At 47.4% G+C, this 20,877-nt stretch overlaps 1 protein-coding gene across 1 annotated transcript in view; it reads left to right on the forward strand.

The window, feature by feature from the left end:
• atg4a (autophagy related 4A, cysteine peptidase) overlaps positions 1-20,877 on the forward strand; it is a 61,919-nt gene that overhangs the window by 10,264 nt on the left and 30,778 nt on the right. The window contains exons 4-6 of the mRNA XM_072505779.1: positions 292-390; positions 3,770-3,871; positions 9,182-9,254. Coding sequence (XP_072361880.1) covers positions 292-390; positions 3,770-3,871; positions 9,182-9,254 — 274 coding nt within the window. The remainder of the gene's footprint in view (positions 1-291; positions 391-3,769; positions 3,872-9,181; positions 9,255-20,877) is intronic.

Below are 20,877 nucleotides of genomic sequence, written 5' to 3' on the forward strand. Positions count from 1 at the left end.
TGTGTAAAATCACTTTCTACCGAAGCGTTCAGCGTATTTGCCGTGGTGGGTGGCATTTTATAATTTTTCAATGAACCAATGGGGACAATGAAAAACATTTAAACCTTGTTTAATGAGTATTAAACTGCTATACTTATATATAAAATGTGTTTACGTTTTATATACTAAAATGTTGATTGAGAAGATAAAATATTCATAACCAAGTGCAAATGATCAGGTTGATAGCAACTGGCTTACATCTGGCTGGAGGTGCTGACAGTTGCAGTAAATTCTCTGTTTCTGTTCACACAGGGGGGACTGGTCCCTCATCTGATGCTGGCTGGGGATGTATGCTGCGCTGTGGACAGATGATCCTGGCCCAAGCTTTAATATGCAGACACCTGGGGATAGGTGAGTATTTATGGTAACCATTTATTTGAGAAATCTGAACCATGCAGATGTTGAGACAGTTGAGTGCCATTTTGTTGGAGCGGCAGCTTCAGGATTAGGTGTACCTTTGGAGTTATCTATGTACTGTAAGGAAATATTAATGATTTTCAGGACACTCTCCTTCACCACTTATCAAAGGGAAAGAATAATCCCGGGGCAGATTTTGTTAAATATCTGACAGTAGTTGTTCTGCCTCATGTAAGGGCCTGATTGATACAAAAGAGAAATTAATATTCAGTTCACTTTCAAAGAATTCTGCAGCCTCCACAACTTTGCTGTGACTTCATAGCCTTGTCTCTTACTGAAGCCTCTCTGTCTGAATGTAATTTGTATCACCTGCCTTTTTAAAATTCATTTTTGGGATGTGAGCAAGGCCAACATTTACTGGCCTTACAAAAGTGAGCTACTGCCTTGAACTGTTGCAATCCATGTGGTGTGGGTACATCCAGAGTGTTGTTGGGATATGTAAAATGCAGCCCCTGTTTTTCTGTGGTCTTATTCTTCATCTCAACTCAAATTTCCCTTTCTCCTGTGATCACATTTCCCTCCTGCTTCATGTAACCTACCAAATTTCATGGTCATTTCTTGCCATTACTGTGGGCAAGGCCATCTCCAGTCACTCTCGTGTGTTCCTCATCAGCTGTTTCCCCTTGGTCCCTTCCTTCTACTTCCTTCTGTTGTCACTCCTGGAAGAACTCCAACTCTTCCCCTTCCCCCACACCAAGTTATTTACAATTGCACTTTCAAGCTTTCAGCTGTCTAACCTTTGGCCCCATTCACTATGGTATTTGCAATCTGCTCACACCCATTTTGAAATGCCTTTGTTCCCAGTAAATGCTTATTCTCTCTGATCCCAATCTTTCCCTTTGTATGGTCCCTCTTTATTCCTTCAAAGGGGTTTAGTTATAAGCATATTTGGCACACAATTAGATGAGTCATCCATCGCCTCATCCAGGGTTATTGGGCCTTGCCTTTCTCTGCTAAATCCATTCAGTAATCCAAGATCTTCCTAGAAAATAAAGATATTCCCAGAGTAAAGAGAGTCCCAACTTCTTTTCTCCATTGTCTCTTTTACCCTCCTCCCCTCCACCCATATCTTCAACAATTGCAAGGAGCCCATGGACATTTCTGCAATAAGATTGAGACCATTGATTCTGCTGCTTGTGCTATATCCCTTAGTCCAATTTGGATTTATACTTGCTGGAGTTTAGAAGGGTGAGGGGATCTGATCGAGGTATATAAAATACGATGAGGGATTGATAAAGTAAACATAGATGAAATGTTCCCTCTTGTGGGGCAGTCTAGAATTAGAGGTCACAGATCTAGGTTGCGAGGCTGTAGATTTAGAACTGAGATGAGGAGGAACTACTTATGGAAAAGTGTGGTGAATTTGTGAAACTCACTGCCGCTTGGTGCGGTGGAGTCTGAGTCATTAAATCGTTTCAAGAAGGAGAAAGATATATTTCTGATTTTAAAAATGGGTTAAAGGGATATGGGGAACAGGTAGGGAGGTGGATTTGACACCAGGAAGAGATCAGCCATGATCTGATTGAATAGCGGAGCAGGTTCAAGGGGCTGAAATGTCTACTTCTGCTCCTAATTACTATGTTCCTTGCAATCTACCATGCATTCCTCTCAAAACCTTAACCACTCCCAAACCTGTGCCCATCTTTCCTACCATTCTATATCTGCATCTATCCCAGCTGCCACAGCATTAAAACTAATCATTGTCATAAGTATCATTGTGTTTGACTGTGATGTAGAATCTGACTTCATTCTTCACAACCTCTCTGCAGCCTTTGACACAGTCAGGTGCACCATTCTCTTCAAGTGTCTTTCCTTGATTTCCATTTCAGTAAGACTGCACTCACTTGGTTCCACTTTCATCCTGCCAGTGGGAGTGCCAGGGTACAACCCTGCCCACAGCCCGGCCACCTGGAGGCCTCTGACCTCCAGGGAGATCCCCCCCCCCCCCCCCCCCCCCCCCCCCAAACCAGGTGCCGTTAAGCCTGGTCCATGTTTGGCCGAGGTCTCCAAGGCATGGGCGTTCGATCCCGCGCGTTAGATAACTCCGGCGTGAACATTTTTAAGTGAGCTTAGCTGCTCTCTTAAATATGCAAACTGGATCCCACCGTCTCGCGTGTTCTCGTTAGATCTCGCAAGGTGTCCTGAGCATCATGAATCTCGTGAGTGGCCTCTTGCGAGATAGTTGCGTCGAGCACAACGAGGCTGTACGATCGTGGCCTGTGGCTTCATTGATATGAATTTAACTGCCTTCCATTTTTTCTTCCGTGTAAAACTACCAAAATTGCCAAACTTCCATAATGGGTTAATTTAGCTATCAGATTCAGGACAGCGCTCATGACTGTGTCTCTGCTGATGGTAATTAAAATTCACCAACAGTCAGGGCCAAATAAGTCTTCTCAACTGATTTTTCTTTTTACCAGGTATGCTGTTTTGAACAGAGATACTGGGCGCAGTTCAGCAGACTGAAGTTGAACTTCACTGAACGGCGCGTTTAGTGGAGTGTTTCTCGGTGGCTTCAATGCCAAGAGACATCTAGCTATTCAACGGCACTTTGCCTTTTTTTGGTCTCGGGGAGTTTCTTCCTGCCGAGGGAAAGGCTGCTCGCAGAACAGGGCCATTTCACCTGGCAGCCCTGATCTCTGCTACCACCCCCCACCCCCCCCCTTGCATTTCAGGCCCCGCCTGATTTTTGAACCCACCTCACACACCCCCAACCTTTGGGAGGCCACCAAGAAACCCCCCTCATCCCCCCCCTCTACTTGACAAGGACGCCTGGACCCATGGCAGTGCCAACATAACCCTTGGACACCCTGGAAGTGTCCCTAACCAGGGTGGCACTGCCAAGGTGCCCAGGTGCCACCCTGCCCTGACCACCCGGGGGTCTCCAATGGCCTGGGAGAACCCTCCAGGTGCCATTACGCCTGGTCCACATTTGTATGGACCAGTTCTAAACGGCGATGGCGAGGTCTCCTAGGGGTGACTGGTGAGTCCCTGATGCCGGGTGAATTCAGCATCTGGGTACGGCTAACTTAAATACTAAGATCTGGATCTTGTCCAGCGAGAACGAGATCCAGATCGCGCCGGGCGAAGTGAGTCGGTTGACTCCCGATCGGCACACCGCAGAGCCTAATTTGGGGCTTGCACGCGATCTGGGCGTAACGGGGTCACTGAATCGCGCCCACTGAGACTAGTGGGTATTATAATCTATACTTAGTTTTTAAACAGAGGATAATCAGTCTTTTATTTTGAATTACTATTCTTTGTACCCATATGTATATTTGGTTACTTGATTGATTGAATGATTCTGATGTAGACTGGCGATGGGAGAAAGGCAAAGGGCAGCCTGAGCAGTATCACCGGATTCTGCAATGTTTCTTGGACAAGAAGGACAGCTGTTACTCAATTCATCAAATGGGTAAGGGAAACAAAAGTAAATCCATTAAAGGAGAATATATTGGACAATTGCTCTGCCCAGTAGAAATATGAAAACACTAATTGATATAACTATTAGCATTGAGGTGTTCTTTCTTTTTTTAAATTTAGAGTAACCAACTCTTTTTTTCCCAATTAAGGGGCTATTTAGCATGGCCAATTCATCTACCCTGCACATCTTTTTGGGTTATGGGGGTGTGACCCACACAGACATGGGGAGAATGTGCAAATTCCACACGGACAGTGACCTGAGGCCGGGATCGAACCCGGGTCCTTGGCGCTGTGAGGCAGCAGTGCTAAACACTGTGCCACATGCTTCCCAGCATCGAGGTGTTCTTAACACTTTTTTAATTTTCCAAATTGAAACCATCTGTTATTGCATTGTGGTTCTGGTCACAATGGAATTGCAGATTGAGAAGTGGAATCCTTCTGTAAAGCAGTACCATCTGTGAAAACGGGTTGCAGCTTAGGGTAGCACATGACATAATTTGATAACCGTTTGAGCTGTAGTCCTTGCGATCCCTGCTCCTTGGACATTTAGAGGTAGGAGCATCTCTTACCTGTATATTCTGGGGTGGGGTACCAGTGCAAGCTGTGCACGTCACATGCTGTTTCTTTACAGCTGGGATTGTTAGAATATGAATCTCAGCTACAAATGGTTGCTGAAGCAGGATCAATTTTTTAAAAAAGCAAATGAGGTAGTTGATTGGAAAAGAATATTTAAAGGGCATAGAAGTTGAACAGAAGAGTGGGATTAGATTTGGTGACACGTGATGGAAAACAGCATCTTCCTAACATGGAGTGCTGTATTTCTGGACCAATCAAATTTTTCTTCACATAATGATCACATAATCTTAGTGGGAAGCATTAAACTGATTGTGTATTGTGAGAGATACAGCACAGTACTGCGACCAGATGCCTGTAAGTTGACCGATTTCCCAATCATGAGGAACGATGTACAGTGTGTACATGGTGGATGGGTGGATGGTCCCATGTACATGAGCAAAGAAAGGTTCTATTTTTGTGGAAAACGAGCCCTTCCTTCAGCATTGGGAGAAGAAGAAAATACAGGTTGAAGATTTGAACTCCTTATTTCTCTGAACAGTTATAGCGGTTCAACGTATTCTAAATTAACATTCCACTGCGAATACATGGGCATGTTGCGGAGAATTCATGTCAATAGTTATTGACTTGTTCCGAGCTAGGTGTATGTATGAAGGACAGCTGATATACAATGTCCCTACGCAGTTAGTCAGAGCACTAGTCCCCTTGCTACTGACCATGATAGGGTGCTTTATAACATAGAACATAGAATAGAACATAGAACAGTATAGCACAGTACAGGCCCTTCAACCCACGATGTTGTGCCGACCATTTATCCTAATCTAAGATCAACCTAACCTCCATCCCTTTAATTTACTGCTGTCCATGTGCCTGTCTAAGAGTTGCTTAAATGTCCCTAATGACTCCACCACCTCTGCTGGCAGTGCATTCCACACACCCACCACTCTCTGTGTAAAGAACCTACCTCTGACATCTCCCCTATACCTTCTTCCAATCACCTCCCCTATACCTTCTTCCAATCACCTCCCCTATACCTTCTTCCAGTCACCTTAAAATTATGTCCCCTCGTGACAGCAATTTCCACCCTGGGGAAAAGTCTCTGGCTATCCATTCTATCCATGCCTCTCATCACCTTGTATACCTCTATCAAGTCACCTCTCTGCCTTCTTTGCTCCAGTGAGAAAAGCCCTAGCTCCCTCAATCTTTCTTCATAAGGCATGCCCTCCAGTCCAGGCAGAATCCTGGTAAATCTCCTCTGTACCCTCTCCAAAGCATCCACATCCTATAATGAGGCGACCAGAACAGGACACAATATTCCAAGTGTGGTCTAACTAGAGTTTTATAAAGCTGCAACAAAACCTCGCGGCTCTTAAACTCAATCCCCCTTTCACTTAATGAAAGCCAACACACCATACGCCTTCTTCACAACCCTATCAACCTGGGTGGCAACTTTGAGGGATCTATGTACGTGGACCCCAAAATCCCTCCGTTCCTCCACACTTCCAAGAATCCTGCCTTTAACCATGTATTCAGCATTCAAATTCGACCTTTTCAAAATTAATCACTTCACATTTATCAAGGTTGAACTCCATCTGCCACTTCTCAGCCCAGCTCTGCATCCTGTCAAAGTCCTGTTGTAACCTGCAACAACCCTCAACACTATCTACAACTCCCCCAACCTTCGTGTCATTGGCAAACTTACTAACCCACCCTTCCACTTCCTCATCCAAGTCATTTATAAAAACCACAAAGAGCAGAGGTCCCAGAACACATCCTTGCGGTACACCACTGGTCACTAATCTCCAGGCGGAATACTTTCCATCCACTACCACTCGCTGTCTTCTTTCGGCCAGCCAATTCTGTATCCAGACAGCCAAATTTCTCTAAATCCCATGCCCCCAACTTTCTGAATGAGCCTACCATGGGGAACCTTATCAAATGCCTTACTGAAATCCAGATACACCACCTCCACTGCCCGACCTTCATCAATGTGTCTTGTCACATCCTCAAAGAATTCAATGAGGCTTGTGAGGCATGACCTGCGCCACACAAAGCCATGCTGACTATCTTTAATCAAACTATGTTTTTCTAAATAATCATTAATCCTATCTCTCAGAATCCTTTCCAATATTTTGCTCACCACAGACATAAGACTGATGGGTCTGTAATTTCCAGGGATTTCCCTATTCCCTTTCTTGAATAGGGGAACAACATTCGCCTCCCTCCAATCATCCGGTACTAGCCCAGTGGAGAATGAGGACACAAAGATCATCGCCAACGGCGCAGCAATCTCCTCCCTCGCTTCTCATAGTAACCTTGGGTATATCCCGTTAGGCCCAGGGGACTTATCTATCCTGATGCTTTTCAATGTTTCCAGCACATCCTTCTTCTTAATATCAACCTGTTCGAGTCTATTAACCTAGTTCACACTGTTCTCATGGGAAACAAGGTCCCTCTCTCTAGTGAATACTGAAGCAAAGTATTCATTTAGGGCCTCTCCCATCCCTTCAGACTCTAGGCACACGTTCTCTCCACTATCCCTGATTGGCCCTACCCTCACTCTGATCATCCTCTTATTCCTCACATAAGTGTAGAACGCCTTGGGGGTTTCCCTAATCCTTACCGCCAGGGGGTTTTCATGCCCCCTTCTAGATCTCCTCAGTCCATTTTTGAGTTCCTTCCTGGCTACCTTGTAACCCTCTAGAGCCGAGTCAGATCCTTGCTTCCTCAACCTTACGTAAGCTTCCTTCTTCCTCTTGACTAGAATCTCCACCTCTCTTGTCATCTAAGGTTCCATTATCTTACCAATCCTTCCTCGTCTCAGTGGGACAAAACTATTCAGCACTCGCAGCAAATACTCCTTAAACAATCCCCACATTACTGTTGTGCATTTCCCCAAGAACAATTGTTCTCACTTTATGTTCCTCAGCTCCTGTCTAATAGCAGTATAATTTCCCCTCTCCCAATTAAATACCTTCCCATACTGTGTATTCCTATCCCTCTCCATGACTATGGTAAAGGTCAAGGAGTTGTGGTCACTGTCACCGAAATGCTCTCCCAGCAAGACATCTGACACTTGGTCTGGTTCGTTGCCGAGCACCAAGTCCAAAATGGCCTCCCCCCTAGTCAGCCTATCTACATATTGAGTCAGGAATCCTTCCTGTCACACCTGACAAAATCAGCTCCATCTAAACCATTTGCACTAAGGAGGTTCCAGTCAATATTAGGGAAGTTGAAGTTACCCATGACAACAACTCTGTTACGTCTGCAGTTTTCCGAGATCTGCCGCCCAATCTGTTCCTCTACCTCTCTGCTGCTATTGGGGGGTCTAAAGAAAACTCCCAATAAAGTGACTGCTCCTTTCTTGTTTCTGACTTCCACCCATACTGACTCAATAGACAAACCCTCCTCAACTACCTCCTTTTCTGCAGCTGTGGTGCACTCCCTAATTAACAGTGCCACTCCCCCTCCTCGTTTACCTCCCTCCCTGTTCTTCTGAAAACATCTAAACCCTGGAACATCGAACAACCATTTCTGCCCCCGTGAAATCCATGTCTCCGTAATGGCCACATCGTAGTTCCAAGTATTGATCCATGCTCTAAGTTCATCTCCTTTATTCCTGACACTCCTTGCACTGAAATAGACACACTTTAACCCATTCCACTGAGTGCAACGTTGCCCTATCAACTGTCTATTTTTCCTCACAGACTTGCTGCATACTATTTCTGCCTGTTCAACAGCTATCCTATCCTCTGATCCATAGCTCTGGTTCCCACCCCCCTGCCAAACTAGTTTATACCCTCCCGAAGAGCTCTAGCAAACCTCCCACCCAGGATATTGGTGCCCCTCCAGTTTAGGTGCAATCCGTCCTTCATGTACAGGTCCCACCTTCCCCAGAAGATATCCCAATGATCCACATATCTGAAGCCATCCCTCCTGCACCAGCCCTGTAGCCATGTGACCTGAGACATCTCTTGATCCTACAACTACCTTATTATGGGATGTTGAGTTATTCAAGGCATTGGCATTAACTTGAAATGGTAAACACGAAACTGGTTTCTCAGAGTGAAAGTTAGAGGCAGCATGACCGACAGTCCCGGAAGTTACGGGATCATCCTGTAACTGGGCTTCATCATGTGTCCTGGAGTTTTTAAGGTTGTTTTTCCTGAATTAGCGATGTTGGAGCTTTACAGTACTCTGGGTCACACACACACACACATACACACACACACACACCACCACCGCTTTCACTCTTGCAGGTTTACACTGATGCCAAGGTGTCCCTTAAATATTTTGCGGAGTTGGTCACCTTGGTTAGAGGGTACTTATAATTTTTAGAATGTACATTTGTTACATCTGGTGTTATTCTCAAATGGGTAATCCAAATTCAGGGCTTCTGTTATTTCGTGATACCTGTGTAGGAATGTTGTACCTTTTGTTCCAAACAAATGGAGAGGCTTAACAAAGCATGGGATTAGACTGAATCATGTCACATCCAAACGTAGTGTACAAGGATTCTCATTCAAATTGAAAATGCTAATTGAGTGTGTTTAGTGTTGGATAACCAATGAATTGGATGTGCTACAAAAAAACTAGTTTTTAAAAATGTAATCCTTATTAGATGTCATAATCAAAGCTTATCGCTTACTGGATTTGTGTCAGGATATGATTGTGATACATACCTGCCTTTACCGAATTCTAACACTTCTCTTGTCTATTTTTCTAACAGCTCAAATGGGAGTGGGAGAGGGTAAATCTGTCGGGGAATGGTATGGACCTAACACAGTGGCCCAAGTATTAAAGTAAGTGAAAATTCAAAATAAGGGAAGGAATGTCCCACCAAACTATTACAGTCAAGATGACCTATCACATCCTTCTGTTTAGAATGTATTTTTGTTGACTCTTTTTATTGTGTTTTGTGTTTGTCAGAGTTAGTGGTCGGGCATGAAACCTGATCATTTGTGGGAGTGGAAGCAATGGAGTGCATGTTTTCAGCCAGGAAATACTGGGAAGGTCCTGTCAAATTCAATGGCAGGATATCATTAACATTTTTGACCTACAAGGGAGTCATGAATTTTGGGGGACAGGCAAGAAAGTGGATATAAGGCCATGGTCAAATCAGGCAAGGCCACAATCGGATCATTCATGATCTGATTGAATGGCGAACCAGGGGTGTGGGGCTGAATAGCCTACTCCTGCTCCCATATCTTATGTTCTTCTGTGAGGGTCTGAAGATTGAACAGTGAGGCAAATCAGTTGTGTGAGTGAGGCAGATCATGGAAGAATATTAGCCTGAGTGGCTGGAAGAAGCACACCTGCTCCTCTTAGCTCAAAAGCGGTTCTCGTGGCCGGGGAGTTCAACCAGGCCAATCTCAAGAGTGTCCTGCCAAAATTTCACCAACACATCTCCTGTCCCACCAGGGACCCTAACATCCTTGACCACTGTTACACAAACATCAATGGCGTTTACTGCTCTATCCGCCGACCACATTTGGAAAATCAGACCACAAGACGGTGCTCCGCAGAAACCCAAGCAGGAGGATCTAGTTCAGAAAGTCGTGCAATGCTGATCCGAGACAACGGAAGAGCTCCTACTCGACTCCTTGGAGTCAGTGGACTGATCCATATTCAGGAACTCGGGGGGCCAACTTAGTCGAGAATGCCACTACCGTCACAGACTTCATTAGTAACTGTGTCGAGGATCGCAAACCAAAGAAGGTAGTACCGGCGTTTCCCAACTGAAACCCTGGTTTAACCGGGTGATGAAATGAAAATGAATGAAACGAAAATCACTTATTGTCACAAGTAGGCTTCAACTGAAGTTACTGTGAAAAGCCCCTAGTCGCCACATTCCGCCGCCTGTTCGGGGAGGCTGGTACGGGAATTGAACCGTGCTGCTGGTCTGCTTTGGTCTGCTTTCAAAGCCAGCGATTTAGCCCTGTGCCAAATCCACTCCCTACTGAATGGAATCTGAGGCATTCAAGACGGGTGACCTTGACCTATACAAGAAATCTAGGTACGACCTCTGCAAAGCCATCAGGGACGCCAAGAGAAAATATCAGACTAAGCTAGAGGCCCAGACTAATGACACAAACTCTCATCGGTTGTGGCAAGGCTAAAACAATATAACGGGCTACAAAGCAAAACCAAATAGAATTTCTAGCAACAGAGCACCCCTCCCCGATGAACTCAAAACATTCTATGCTCGTTTTGACCAGGAAGCCAGCCAACTGACGTCACCTGTCCCAATAGCCTGGGATACACCTATTCCTATCGTCACAGTTTCATAAGTTAGATTGACCTTCAAGAGAGTGAACCCACGGAAAGAATTGGGCCCTGACGGAGTCCCTGGTTGTGAACTCAGATCGTGCGTGAACCAACTGGCGGGTGTGTTCGGAGACATGTTTAACCTTTCCCTACTCTGCTCCGAGGTTCCCACCTCCTTCAAGAAGGCCACTATCATACCGGTGCCAAAGAAGAACCATGCAACAGGCCTCAATGACTACCAGTGGCGCTGACATCTATTATTATGAGGTGCTTCGAGAGGTTAGTCAAGAGACACATCGGTGGCACTGTGGCACAGTGGTTAGCACTGCTACCTCACGGCGCCACAACCGGTTCACAGCAGACCCCTTCTCCCTGACCCTACACTCATCCCTGGAGCATCTCAATAACAAAGACTCCTACATCAGACTGCTATTCATTAACTAAAGCTTTGTTTTCAACACTATAATCCCAGCCAAGCTCATATCAAAACTCCAAAACCTAGGACTTGGCTCCTCCCTCTGCAATTGGATCCTCGACTTCCTGACCCATAGACCAAAATCAGTAAGGATAAACAAAACACCTCCTCCACGATATTCCTCAATATCAGGGCCCCACAAGGCTGCGTACTCAGCCCCCTACTATACTCACTATACACACACACGACTGTGTGGCAAAATTTGTTCCCAACTCCATCTACAGGTTTGCTGATGAGACGACCGTAGTCATCAAACAACCACAAGTCAAGAGTACAGGAGGGAGACAGAGAACCTAGTGGCATGGTGCAATGACAACAATCTCTCCCTCACTGTCAGCAAAACAATGAAGCTGGTCATCGTCTTCGAAAAGTGAAGTCGTCCACGCCCCTTTCTGTATCAGTGGTGCCGAGCTGGAGATGGTTGACAGCTTCAAATTCCTAGATGTAAACATCATCAACAATCTGCCCTGGTCCACCCATGTTGAAGCTATGACCAAGAAAGCACAACAGCGCCTATACTTCCTCAGGATATTAAGGAAGTTCGGCAAGTCCACAATGACTCTTACCAATATCTATAGATGTACCATAGGAAGCATCCTATCTGGCTGCATTAGAACTTGGTATGGGAACTGCTCGGCCCAAGACCGTAAGAAACTACAGAGTCGTGAACACAGCCCAGTCCATCACATGAACCCGCCTCCCATCCATTGACTCTGTCTACACCTCCCACTACCTTGGGAAAGCGGGCAGCATACTCAAAGACACTCCCACCCGGCTTATTCTTCCAACCTCTTCCATTGGCAGAAGATACAAAAGTTTGAGAACTCGCACCAATAGATTCAAAAACAGCTTCTTCCCCATTGTTACCAGACTCCTGAATGACCCGCTTAAGATCTGAACTGACCTTATGGACAGAAGAGGTCTTTCTACGCATCTTCTCTACAATTGTTGTACTATATACAGTATACTTCACCCACTGTGTATGTTTATGTATTTTCATTATGTATCCTCATGTATTTATCGTGCGATCTTATGTTTTCATACCTGGGTACATGTGACAGTGACAAATCTAAATCTAAAAGGGACTTTTCTGATGCAGCGGGCAAATTTCACCTCCCTTTAGTTTCCGAATGCTGAGAAATCCAGTTCACAACTGTCACATTCTAAAGACTCCCAGAATCTGAGGAACAAAGTTTCATTTAAATGTAATAATTATAATATTCCAAAGAACAAAGAAAAGTACAGCACAGGAACAGGCCCTTTGGCCCTCCAAGCCTGTGCCAACCATGCTGCCCGTCTAGACTAAAATCTTCTGCACTTCCAGGGTCCGTATCCCTCTATTCCCATCCTCTATTCATGTATTTGTCATGATGCCCCTTAAACGTCACTATCGTCCCTGCTTCCACCACCTCCTCCGGCAGCGAGTTCCAGGCACCCACTACCCTCTGTGTAAAAAGCTTGCCTCGTACATCTCCTCTAAACCTTGCCCCTCGCACCTTAAACCTATGCCCCCTAGTAATTGACCCCTCTACCCTGGGAAAAAGCCTCTGACTATCCACTCTGTCTATGCCCCTCATAATTTTGTAGACCTCTCTCAGGTCGCCCCTCAACCTCCGTCATTCCAGTGAGAACAAACCGAGTTTATTCAACCTCTCCTCATAGCTAATGCCCTCCATACCAGGCAACATCCTGGTAAATCTCTTCTGCACCTTCTCTAAAGCCTCCACATCCTTCTGGCAATGTGGCGATCAGAATTGAACACTATACTCCAAGCGTGGCCTAACTAAGGTTCTATACAGCTGCAACATGACTTGCCAATTTTTATACTCAGTGCCCCGACCAATGAAGGCAAGCATGCCGTATGCCTTCTTGACTACCTTCTCCACCTGTGTTGCCCCTTTCCGAGACCTGTGGACCTGTACACCTAGATCTCTCTGACTGTCAATACTCTTAAGGGTTCTGCCATTCACTGTATATTCCCTACCTGCATTAGACCTTCCAAAATGCATTACATTAGAGAAGAAAAACTATTCAAAGAAACTGTTAGCACTAGAATAAGAAATAGTAAGCAATTAGGTGGGGTCAGACTAAGGGAATGCAATAAGATCTAAATTAGATTTACAGTGCATGCACTATACATGTGAACACAAAGAGTCTGGTAAATAAGGTCAGTGAGCTGTAGGTCATGAATGGTTAGAGCTAAGAAACTGCAAAGGTACCATCATACGACTGGGTGAATCCTATGGGAGAGATTTTGTGCTCCCGTCTCCGGGGGGACGGGATTGATGGCGGGAGCAGGAAATCCTGCGGTAGTCCTGACCCCCCCCCCCCCCCCAAAACTAATGGTGTAATGGGGATCCCAATGTTTAACATCAGAATCCCTTTTTGAATACACTGAAATATGATTATAAGGCCTTTATGCCTGAGACAGATATCCCAACGTGTGCACCTGGTGAGTAGAGTCCATCACAGGAGTTCAAATGAGTGCTCGGTTTGGGGAGAGAGAGAGAGAGTAGTGTCCCCCTTGTTGGCTCAGAAGGGTGTTCCATGGGGGAGGGTGAAAGTTCTGTGGGGTTGAGGGGGGTGAGGATTGTTATGGGGATATGTTCAGTCTTTTTTGACGGGGGGGGGGGGGGGGGATTAGTTTCTATCTTTAATTTACAATCCAAATTGTCAAAGGGGTGGGTTTAGTCAGAGCCAGAGTGACGTCTTGGGACCAGCCCCTTCATTTCTCCCTTTGGCTATGTGCTGGTCAATACGATGTGGAAAGGTTCCGTTGGGGCTGGCAGCTTCCTTGTCATTTTTCCCGCTTACTGCACCACTCGGCATACTTTCGAGAAAATTCCACTCTATATGCCATTAACTATTGGGAGAGATGCATAAACTATACAGTAGTTGTAATGGTGGTCTTTAATTACCCTAATATATATAGACTGGGATTTTAATAGTGTTAAGGGCGGAGAGGACGACGAGTATCAAGCGTGTTCAGGAGAATTTCCTAGAGTGATATGTTTCTGGTCCAACAAGGAACAAACGTATGGATCTGGTTCTGGGGAATGAATAGGGTAAAGTGGTTGAAGTGTCAGTAGGTGATTATTTAGAGGACAGTAATCACGGTGCCATGAGGTTTTGATTCACTATGGAAAAGGACAAGAGAGCAATCCCAAGTAAAAATAATTAGTTGGGGAGACCCAGCTTCAATGAGCAGGATTTTCTGGCCATGTCTGCTGGTGGGGTCTTCTGGTTCCACCAAGATCAACAGCCCATGGAGGGTTTCCTGGCAGCAGGGCCAGCGAGCCACGCAAATGGCCGCTGACTTCAGCAGGGCCGGAAGATCCAGCCGGTGGCTAATGGCTCGCCCGTCCACTGTGGGAAAGCCCAATGCGGAGTGGCAGAAAGTCCCGGCCTATGGGTGAGATCAAGTCTGGCCCAGATGAATTGGAATAAAAGATTGGCATGGTGGGCATAGTGGTTAGCACTGTTGCTTCACCGCTCCAGGGTTCCTGGTTCGATTCCCGGCTTGCGTCACTGTGTTTGCACGTTCTCCCCGTGTCTGCGTGGGTTTCCTCCGGGTGCTCCGGTTTCGTCCCACAGTCCAAAGATGTGCAGATTAGGTGGATTGGCTATGCTAAATTGCCCTTAGTGTCCAAAAATGTTAGGTGGGGTTACTGGGTTACAGGGATAGGGTGAAGGTATGGGCTTAAGTGGAGTGCTCTTTCCAAGGGCCAGTGCAGACTCGGTGGGCTGAATGGCCTCCTTCTGCACTGTAAATTCTATGGTCTATGGCTGGAAAGATTTTAATGGAACGATGTGGCCATCAAAGTGGAAAAGGTTTGGTTACAGTTGAGGTAGATTCGGGGCAGGGGGGGGTGTGGTAAGAAAAACAAAGCCAGAGCCCCGTGGGTGACGGACGAGATGGAGCATAAGATGAAGCAGAAAAAGACAGCGTATGACAGATTTCATATTGACAATACAAATGAAAACCAGGCTGAATACAGAAAGTTCAGAAGGGAGGTGAAAAAAAGAAATAAGAGAAACAGAATATGAGAAGAGATTAGAAGCTAATATAAAAGAGAATCCAAAAGTCTTCCACAGGTATTTAAACAGCAAAAGGTAGTAAAAAGAAGAGTGGTGCCAATGAGGGACCAAGAAAGGGATTAATGGAGGCAGGGGGTATGGCTGAGGTACTAAATGAGTTCTTTGCATCTGTCTTTCCCGAGAAGAAGATGCTGCCAATGGCATTGTTAAAGCACTGGATAGGCTAAAAATTTATACAGAGGAAAGCTGGCTGTGCTTGAAGTTAATAAGTCAACCACACCAGATCGGATGCATCCAAGGGTAATGAGGGAAATAGGGGTAGAAATGTCCGAGGCACTGGCTATAACCTTTCAATCATCTTTTGCTAAAGGGTAGAGGCAGAGGACTGGTGAATTGCTAATGTTTACAGTCTTGGTCAGAAAAGGGCGTACGGGTAAGCGCAGCAACCATAGGGCAGTAGGTTTAACACTCACTGGTGGAAACGGTTTTAGAAACTATAATATGGGATAAAATCAGGTTACTGCTGCTTCACAGAGCCAGGGACCCGGGTTCAGCTCCGGCCTTGGGTGACTGCCTGTGTAGAGCAGTGTTTTTCAAACTTTTTTTCCCGGGACCCGCTTTTACCAATTGGCCGACCTTTGCGACCACGCCGGTCGGCCTTCGCAACATGCTATTTTCGCTTGCCTTTAATGCAACAGGTGAGCCTGCTTGTTCCTCATGATCTCACTCCAACCATGTTCACAGGAGAAGAGGGCAATGCTCATACTCGGTGCAAACTTCAAGTGGTTCCTTTGTGCTCTCTTCATCGTTGTGAGGATGGAAAATCCATCCTCGCACATGTAGATCTTGTGAAGGACAATTGCAACAAAATGCTTGTTTTATTCAGCACTCAATACTCCTTGGAGATGCTACTCCTTGTGACGTGTTTTTAATTTGCTGTCATAGGTGAGGAACCGAAGTTCAATCTCTTCATTTGGAGTCAGCTGTATGTTAATAATTGACTCCGGGGTGTCAAACTCAAAATTATTTTTCGCCCACCGCTTCTCTTTCAAAATCTGAAACTTCTCCTCTGGAAAGTAGCGATTAAAAACTGTTGATCAGCGCAGCTAGATACGATTGAATAAGGCTTTCCAGTCTATTGACAGTTATAATAATAATTTTTATGTCACAAGTAGGCTTACATTAACACTGCAATGAAGTTACTGTGAAAATCGCCCAGTCGCCTCATTCAGGCACCTGTTCGGGTACACAGAGGGAGAATTGAGAATATCAAATTCACCTGACAGCAGGTCTTTCGGGACTTGTGGGAGGAAACCGGAGCACCCGGAGGAAACCCATGAAGACACAGGGAGAACGTGCAGACTCCACACAGACAGTGACCCAAGCCAATTGAACCTGGAACCCTGGGGCTGTGAAGCAACAGTTTTACCCACTGTGCTACCGTACTGCCCACAGTTCCCTTACTAACAATGTTTTCTTTGATGTGTCGTAGCAGTTTGGAGAACATGTAGTAGTTCTGTCTGCCAAACTTTCAATGACTTTTGGAAAGCATCTATTTCCTTTCAGTGCCGAAACAAATATCATCCTTCCCTTGCAATTTTGAGGTAAAATTTGTTTAAATTGAAAAGATGTCTGCAAGGTAAGACGTAGTTAGTATCCAACTTTCTTTTGACAGTACTCCCCTGTATATAACACACATGGGCTTTGCATCCTGATTTGCATTTGCACAATTAACAAAGACATACCTCAAGAAATCATCTTTATACTGCTTGCTCCCGATTTCAGCTTCTTTCAATAGACTTTCACCAGAGGCCCTTGACCTCTCTACAGCTCAAACTAGCACTGCTTTGTCTTGCTGTGGACTCTTCTGAGAAGCTCACACCAGCACTGCTTTGTCCTGCTGTGGACTCTCCTGCGCAGCACTCTCAGTTGCGCGATCCTGGCCTACTCGTGTCTCTGGCCCTCTCTTACTTATAAGAAAATGATCCATCTTCAGATCTTCACAGTCCTGTTGCTTGCTTGCTCACAGCTAGAAAATGACTCTCTACCACCGCTTCTGGCGGGAAGACTGCATTGTTCACATTTAACACCGGGTGTGCATTTAAAACCTGGCCGGGGCTGGCATTCTCAACTTAAAAGCCGGTTGCGGCCAGCATTCTTAAAAGTTGGTCGCGGCTGTTGGGCATCTCTCCCGTGATCGGGAATTCCGCGACTGAACGCGCCACAAGTCTCCCAACTCCTGCCCACGACCCACCAGTGGGTCGCAACCCTCAGTTTCAAAAACCCTGGTGTAAAGTTTGCATGTTCTCTCTGTGTTTGTGTAGGTTTCCACTGGGTGCTCTGGTTTCCTCACACGGCCCAAAGATGTGCAGGTTAGGTGGAATGGACATGCTAAATTGCCCCTTAGTGTCCAAATATGTGCAGGTTAGGTGGGGTTACGGAGATGGGGAGAGTGGGCCTAAGTAGCGTCCTTGTTCAGAGGGTTGGTGCAGATTCGATGGACCTAATGGCCTCCTTCTCCACTGTAGGGATTCTATGGATGTGTATTATCCCAGAAAAAAAATATCCACGCATGTCAGAATTGAGCATTCCAGAGAAAATATTACATGGTTCGATGCAGAATAACGTTCCTGCTACCTGTGGTAAACCACTGTTGCACCTGTATTAGGTGATGTAAGGTAGGACCTGTACTACAGGTTCGCTGGTAGTCCCTGCCTGCTGGCTCTGCCCAATACGGGGGAGTATAAATATGCGTGTCCTCCATTCAGCAGCCATTTCACCAGCTGCTGTGGGAGGCCACACATCTTAGAGCAATAAATCCCCAGTTGTATCCAACTCTAGTCTTTGTTCAATTGATCGTGCCTCAATTTATTGCACTAAGATTTTCTGAAAGGTGGACCTCCGAATCAAACCAGATCGCCTGCAGCTGGATCCGCAATCAAGCGATGCCAAAAAGGACTTTAATCATGGCTAGCTTGCTTCGATGCGTACATCAACTCAGCGACCATCCCTGTTCCGGAGGCTCAGAAGATACAGATCATGTACTCAACGTTGAGCTCCAACGTGTTTCCACTGATCCAGGACGCCAAGAACTACGCAGACGCTATGATGCTTCTCAAAGACAACTACGCACAGAAAACGTTCTTATGCGGGACGCGTTCGTAATGAGGATTGGGTCGGACTTCATATGCCAGAGACTGTTCGAAGGGGCCACGCTCGACCTAGCTGAAACAAAGAAGCTAGCCCTCTCCATGACGGTTGCCTCACGTAACATTCAGGCCTACCCCACCAGCTGCGTGGCCCACCCCTCCTACCCCTCGTGGACCCCACAGATGGCCGCCCCAGCGGGGGCCTTACCCAGTCAGTACTCGTGCGCCACACGCCAGCCCGCGCACCCCGGGGGTCCCCGATGTTACTTCTGCGGCCAACAGAAGCACCCTCGCCAACGCTGCCCGGCCCACGTTGCCCTTTGCAAGGCTTGCGGCAAAAAAGGACTGCCAGGCCCGCGCAGTCGGCGCTATCGCCCCTACCCCCCTAGCCTACACATAGTGGGCGCCGCCATCTTCACCTCCCCGGACCACGCGTGGCCAGTGGGCGCCGCCATCTTCACCTCCCGGGGCCACACGCGGCCAGTGGGCGCCGCCATCTTCATCTCCCGGGGCCACTGTGGCCAGTGGCGCTGCCATCTTCTCCCCTCAGTCCACGTGCGGCCCATGGGTGCCGCCATCTTGTCCAACCCCTGCAATGTGCGGCCCATGGCGCCGCCATTTTGACCCCCGCAGGATCTTCAGGCGCCGCCATCTTGTCTCCCCCACCAGACATGGACACCGACAGCATTCCAGGACCTGGGCTCCCCATCATCCGACGTCAGCGACGACCGACCACGACTCGCCTCAGTGACGATCGACCAGTCTCGTCCGCACAACCTGGCCACCGCATCAACCAGGGTGAAAATCAACGGCCATGTGACCTCTTGCCTGCTGGACTCCGGGAGCACCGAAAGCTTCATACACCCAGATACGGTAAGGCACTGCTCTCTCGCGGTACACCCCGCCAACCAAAGAATTTCCCTGGCCTTCGGATCCCATTCCGCCCGCCGCGATCCGGGGGTTCTGCACGGTCACACTCATGGTCCAGGGTGTAGAATTCAGCGGCTTCCGCCTCTACGTCCTCCCTAGCCTCTGCGCTGCCCTACTACTCGGCCTGGACTTGACCTCCAGAGCTTAACCCTCAAATTCGGCGGGCCCCTACCACCCCTCACTGTGTGCGGCTTCGTGACCCTAAAGGTCGATCCGCCTTCTCTCTTCGCCAATCTAACCCCGGATTGCAAACCCGTCGCCACCAGGAGCAGACGGTACAGCACCCAGGACAGGACCTTCATCAGATCCGAGGTCCAGCGTCTGCTTCGGGAGGGCATTCTTGAGGCCAGCAACAGCCCATGGAGAGCCCAAGTGGTAGTCGTTAAAACTGGGGAGAAACACAGAGTGGTCGTGGACTACAGCCAGACCATCACTCGGTACACGCAGCTCGACGCGTACCCCCTCCCACGCGTATCTGATATGGTCAATCAGATTGCACAGCACCGGGTCTTCTCAACGGTAGACCTCAAATACGCCTACCACCAGCTCCCCATTCGTAAATCAGACCGACCATACATGGCTTTCTAGGCAGACGGTCGTCTCTATCACTTCCTCAGGATTCCCTTCGGCGTCGCTAACGGAGTCTCGGTCTTCCAAAGGGAGATGGACCGAATGGTCGACCGGTTCGGTTTGCGGACCACCTTCCCATACCTACACAACGTCACAATCTGCGGCCGTGACCAGCAGGACCACTATGCCAACCGTGCCAAATTTCTCCACACCGCCACTCTCCTCAACCTCACCTACAACAAGGAGAAGTGCATGTTTAGCACGACCCGCTTAGCCATACTCTCCTATGTGGTCCAGAACAGAGTTCTGGGGCCCGATCCCGACCGCATGTGCTCCCTCATGGAGCTTCCCCTCCCCCACTGCCCCAAGGCCCTCAAATGCTGCCTGGGGTTCTTCTCGTACTACGCCCAGTGGGTCCCAAACTATGCGGACAAGACCCGCCCACTCATTCAGTCCACCCATTTTCCCCTGACGGCCGAGGCACAGCAGGCCTTCGCCCGTATCAGTGCCGATATCGCCAAGGCCGGGATGCACGCAGTCGACGAGACACTGCCCTTTCAAGTAGAGAGCGACGCATCGGACGCCGCCCTAGCCGCCATCCTCAATCAGGCAGGCAGACAAGCATTCTTGTCCCGCACCCTTCATGCCTCAGAAATTCGGCACTCATCCATCGAAAAAGAGGCCCAAGCTATCGTTGAAGCTGTGCGGCATTGGAGGCATTACCTGGCCAGCAGGTGATTCACTCTCCTCACTGACCAACGGTCGGTAGCCTTCATGTTCAATAACACACAGCGGGGCAAGATCAAAAACGACAAAATCTTGCGGTGGAGGATCGAATTCTCCACCTATAATTACGAGATTTTGTATCGCCCCGGCAAACTCAACAAGCCCCCAGACGCCCTATCCCGAGGTACATGTGCCAGCGCACAAGTAGACCGACTCCGGACCCTGCGCGACAGCCTTTGTCACCCGGGAGTCACACGGTTGTACCATTTC

This window comes from Scyliorhinus torazame, chromosome 5, assembly GCF_047496885.1.
Source record: "Scyliorhinus torazame isolate Kashiwa2021f chromosome 5, sScyTor2.1, whole genome shotgun sequence".
NCBI classification, from domain to species: Eukaryota; Metazoa; Chordata; class Chondrichthyes; order Carcharhiniformes; family Scyliorhinidae; genus Scyliorhinus; species Scyliorhinus torazame.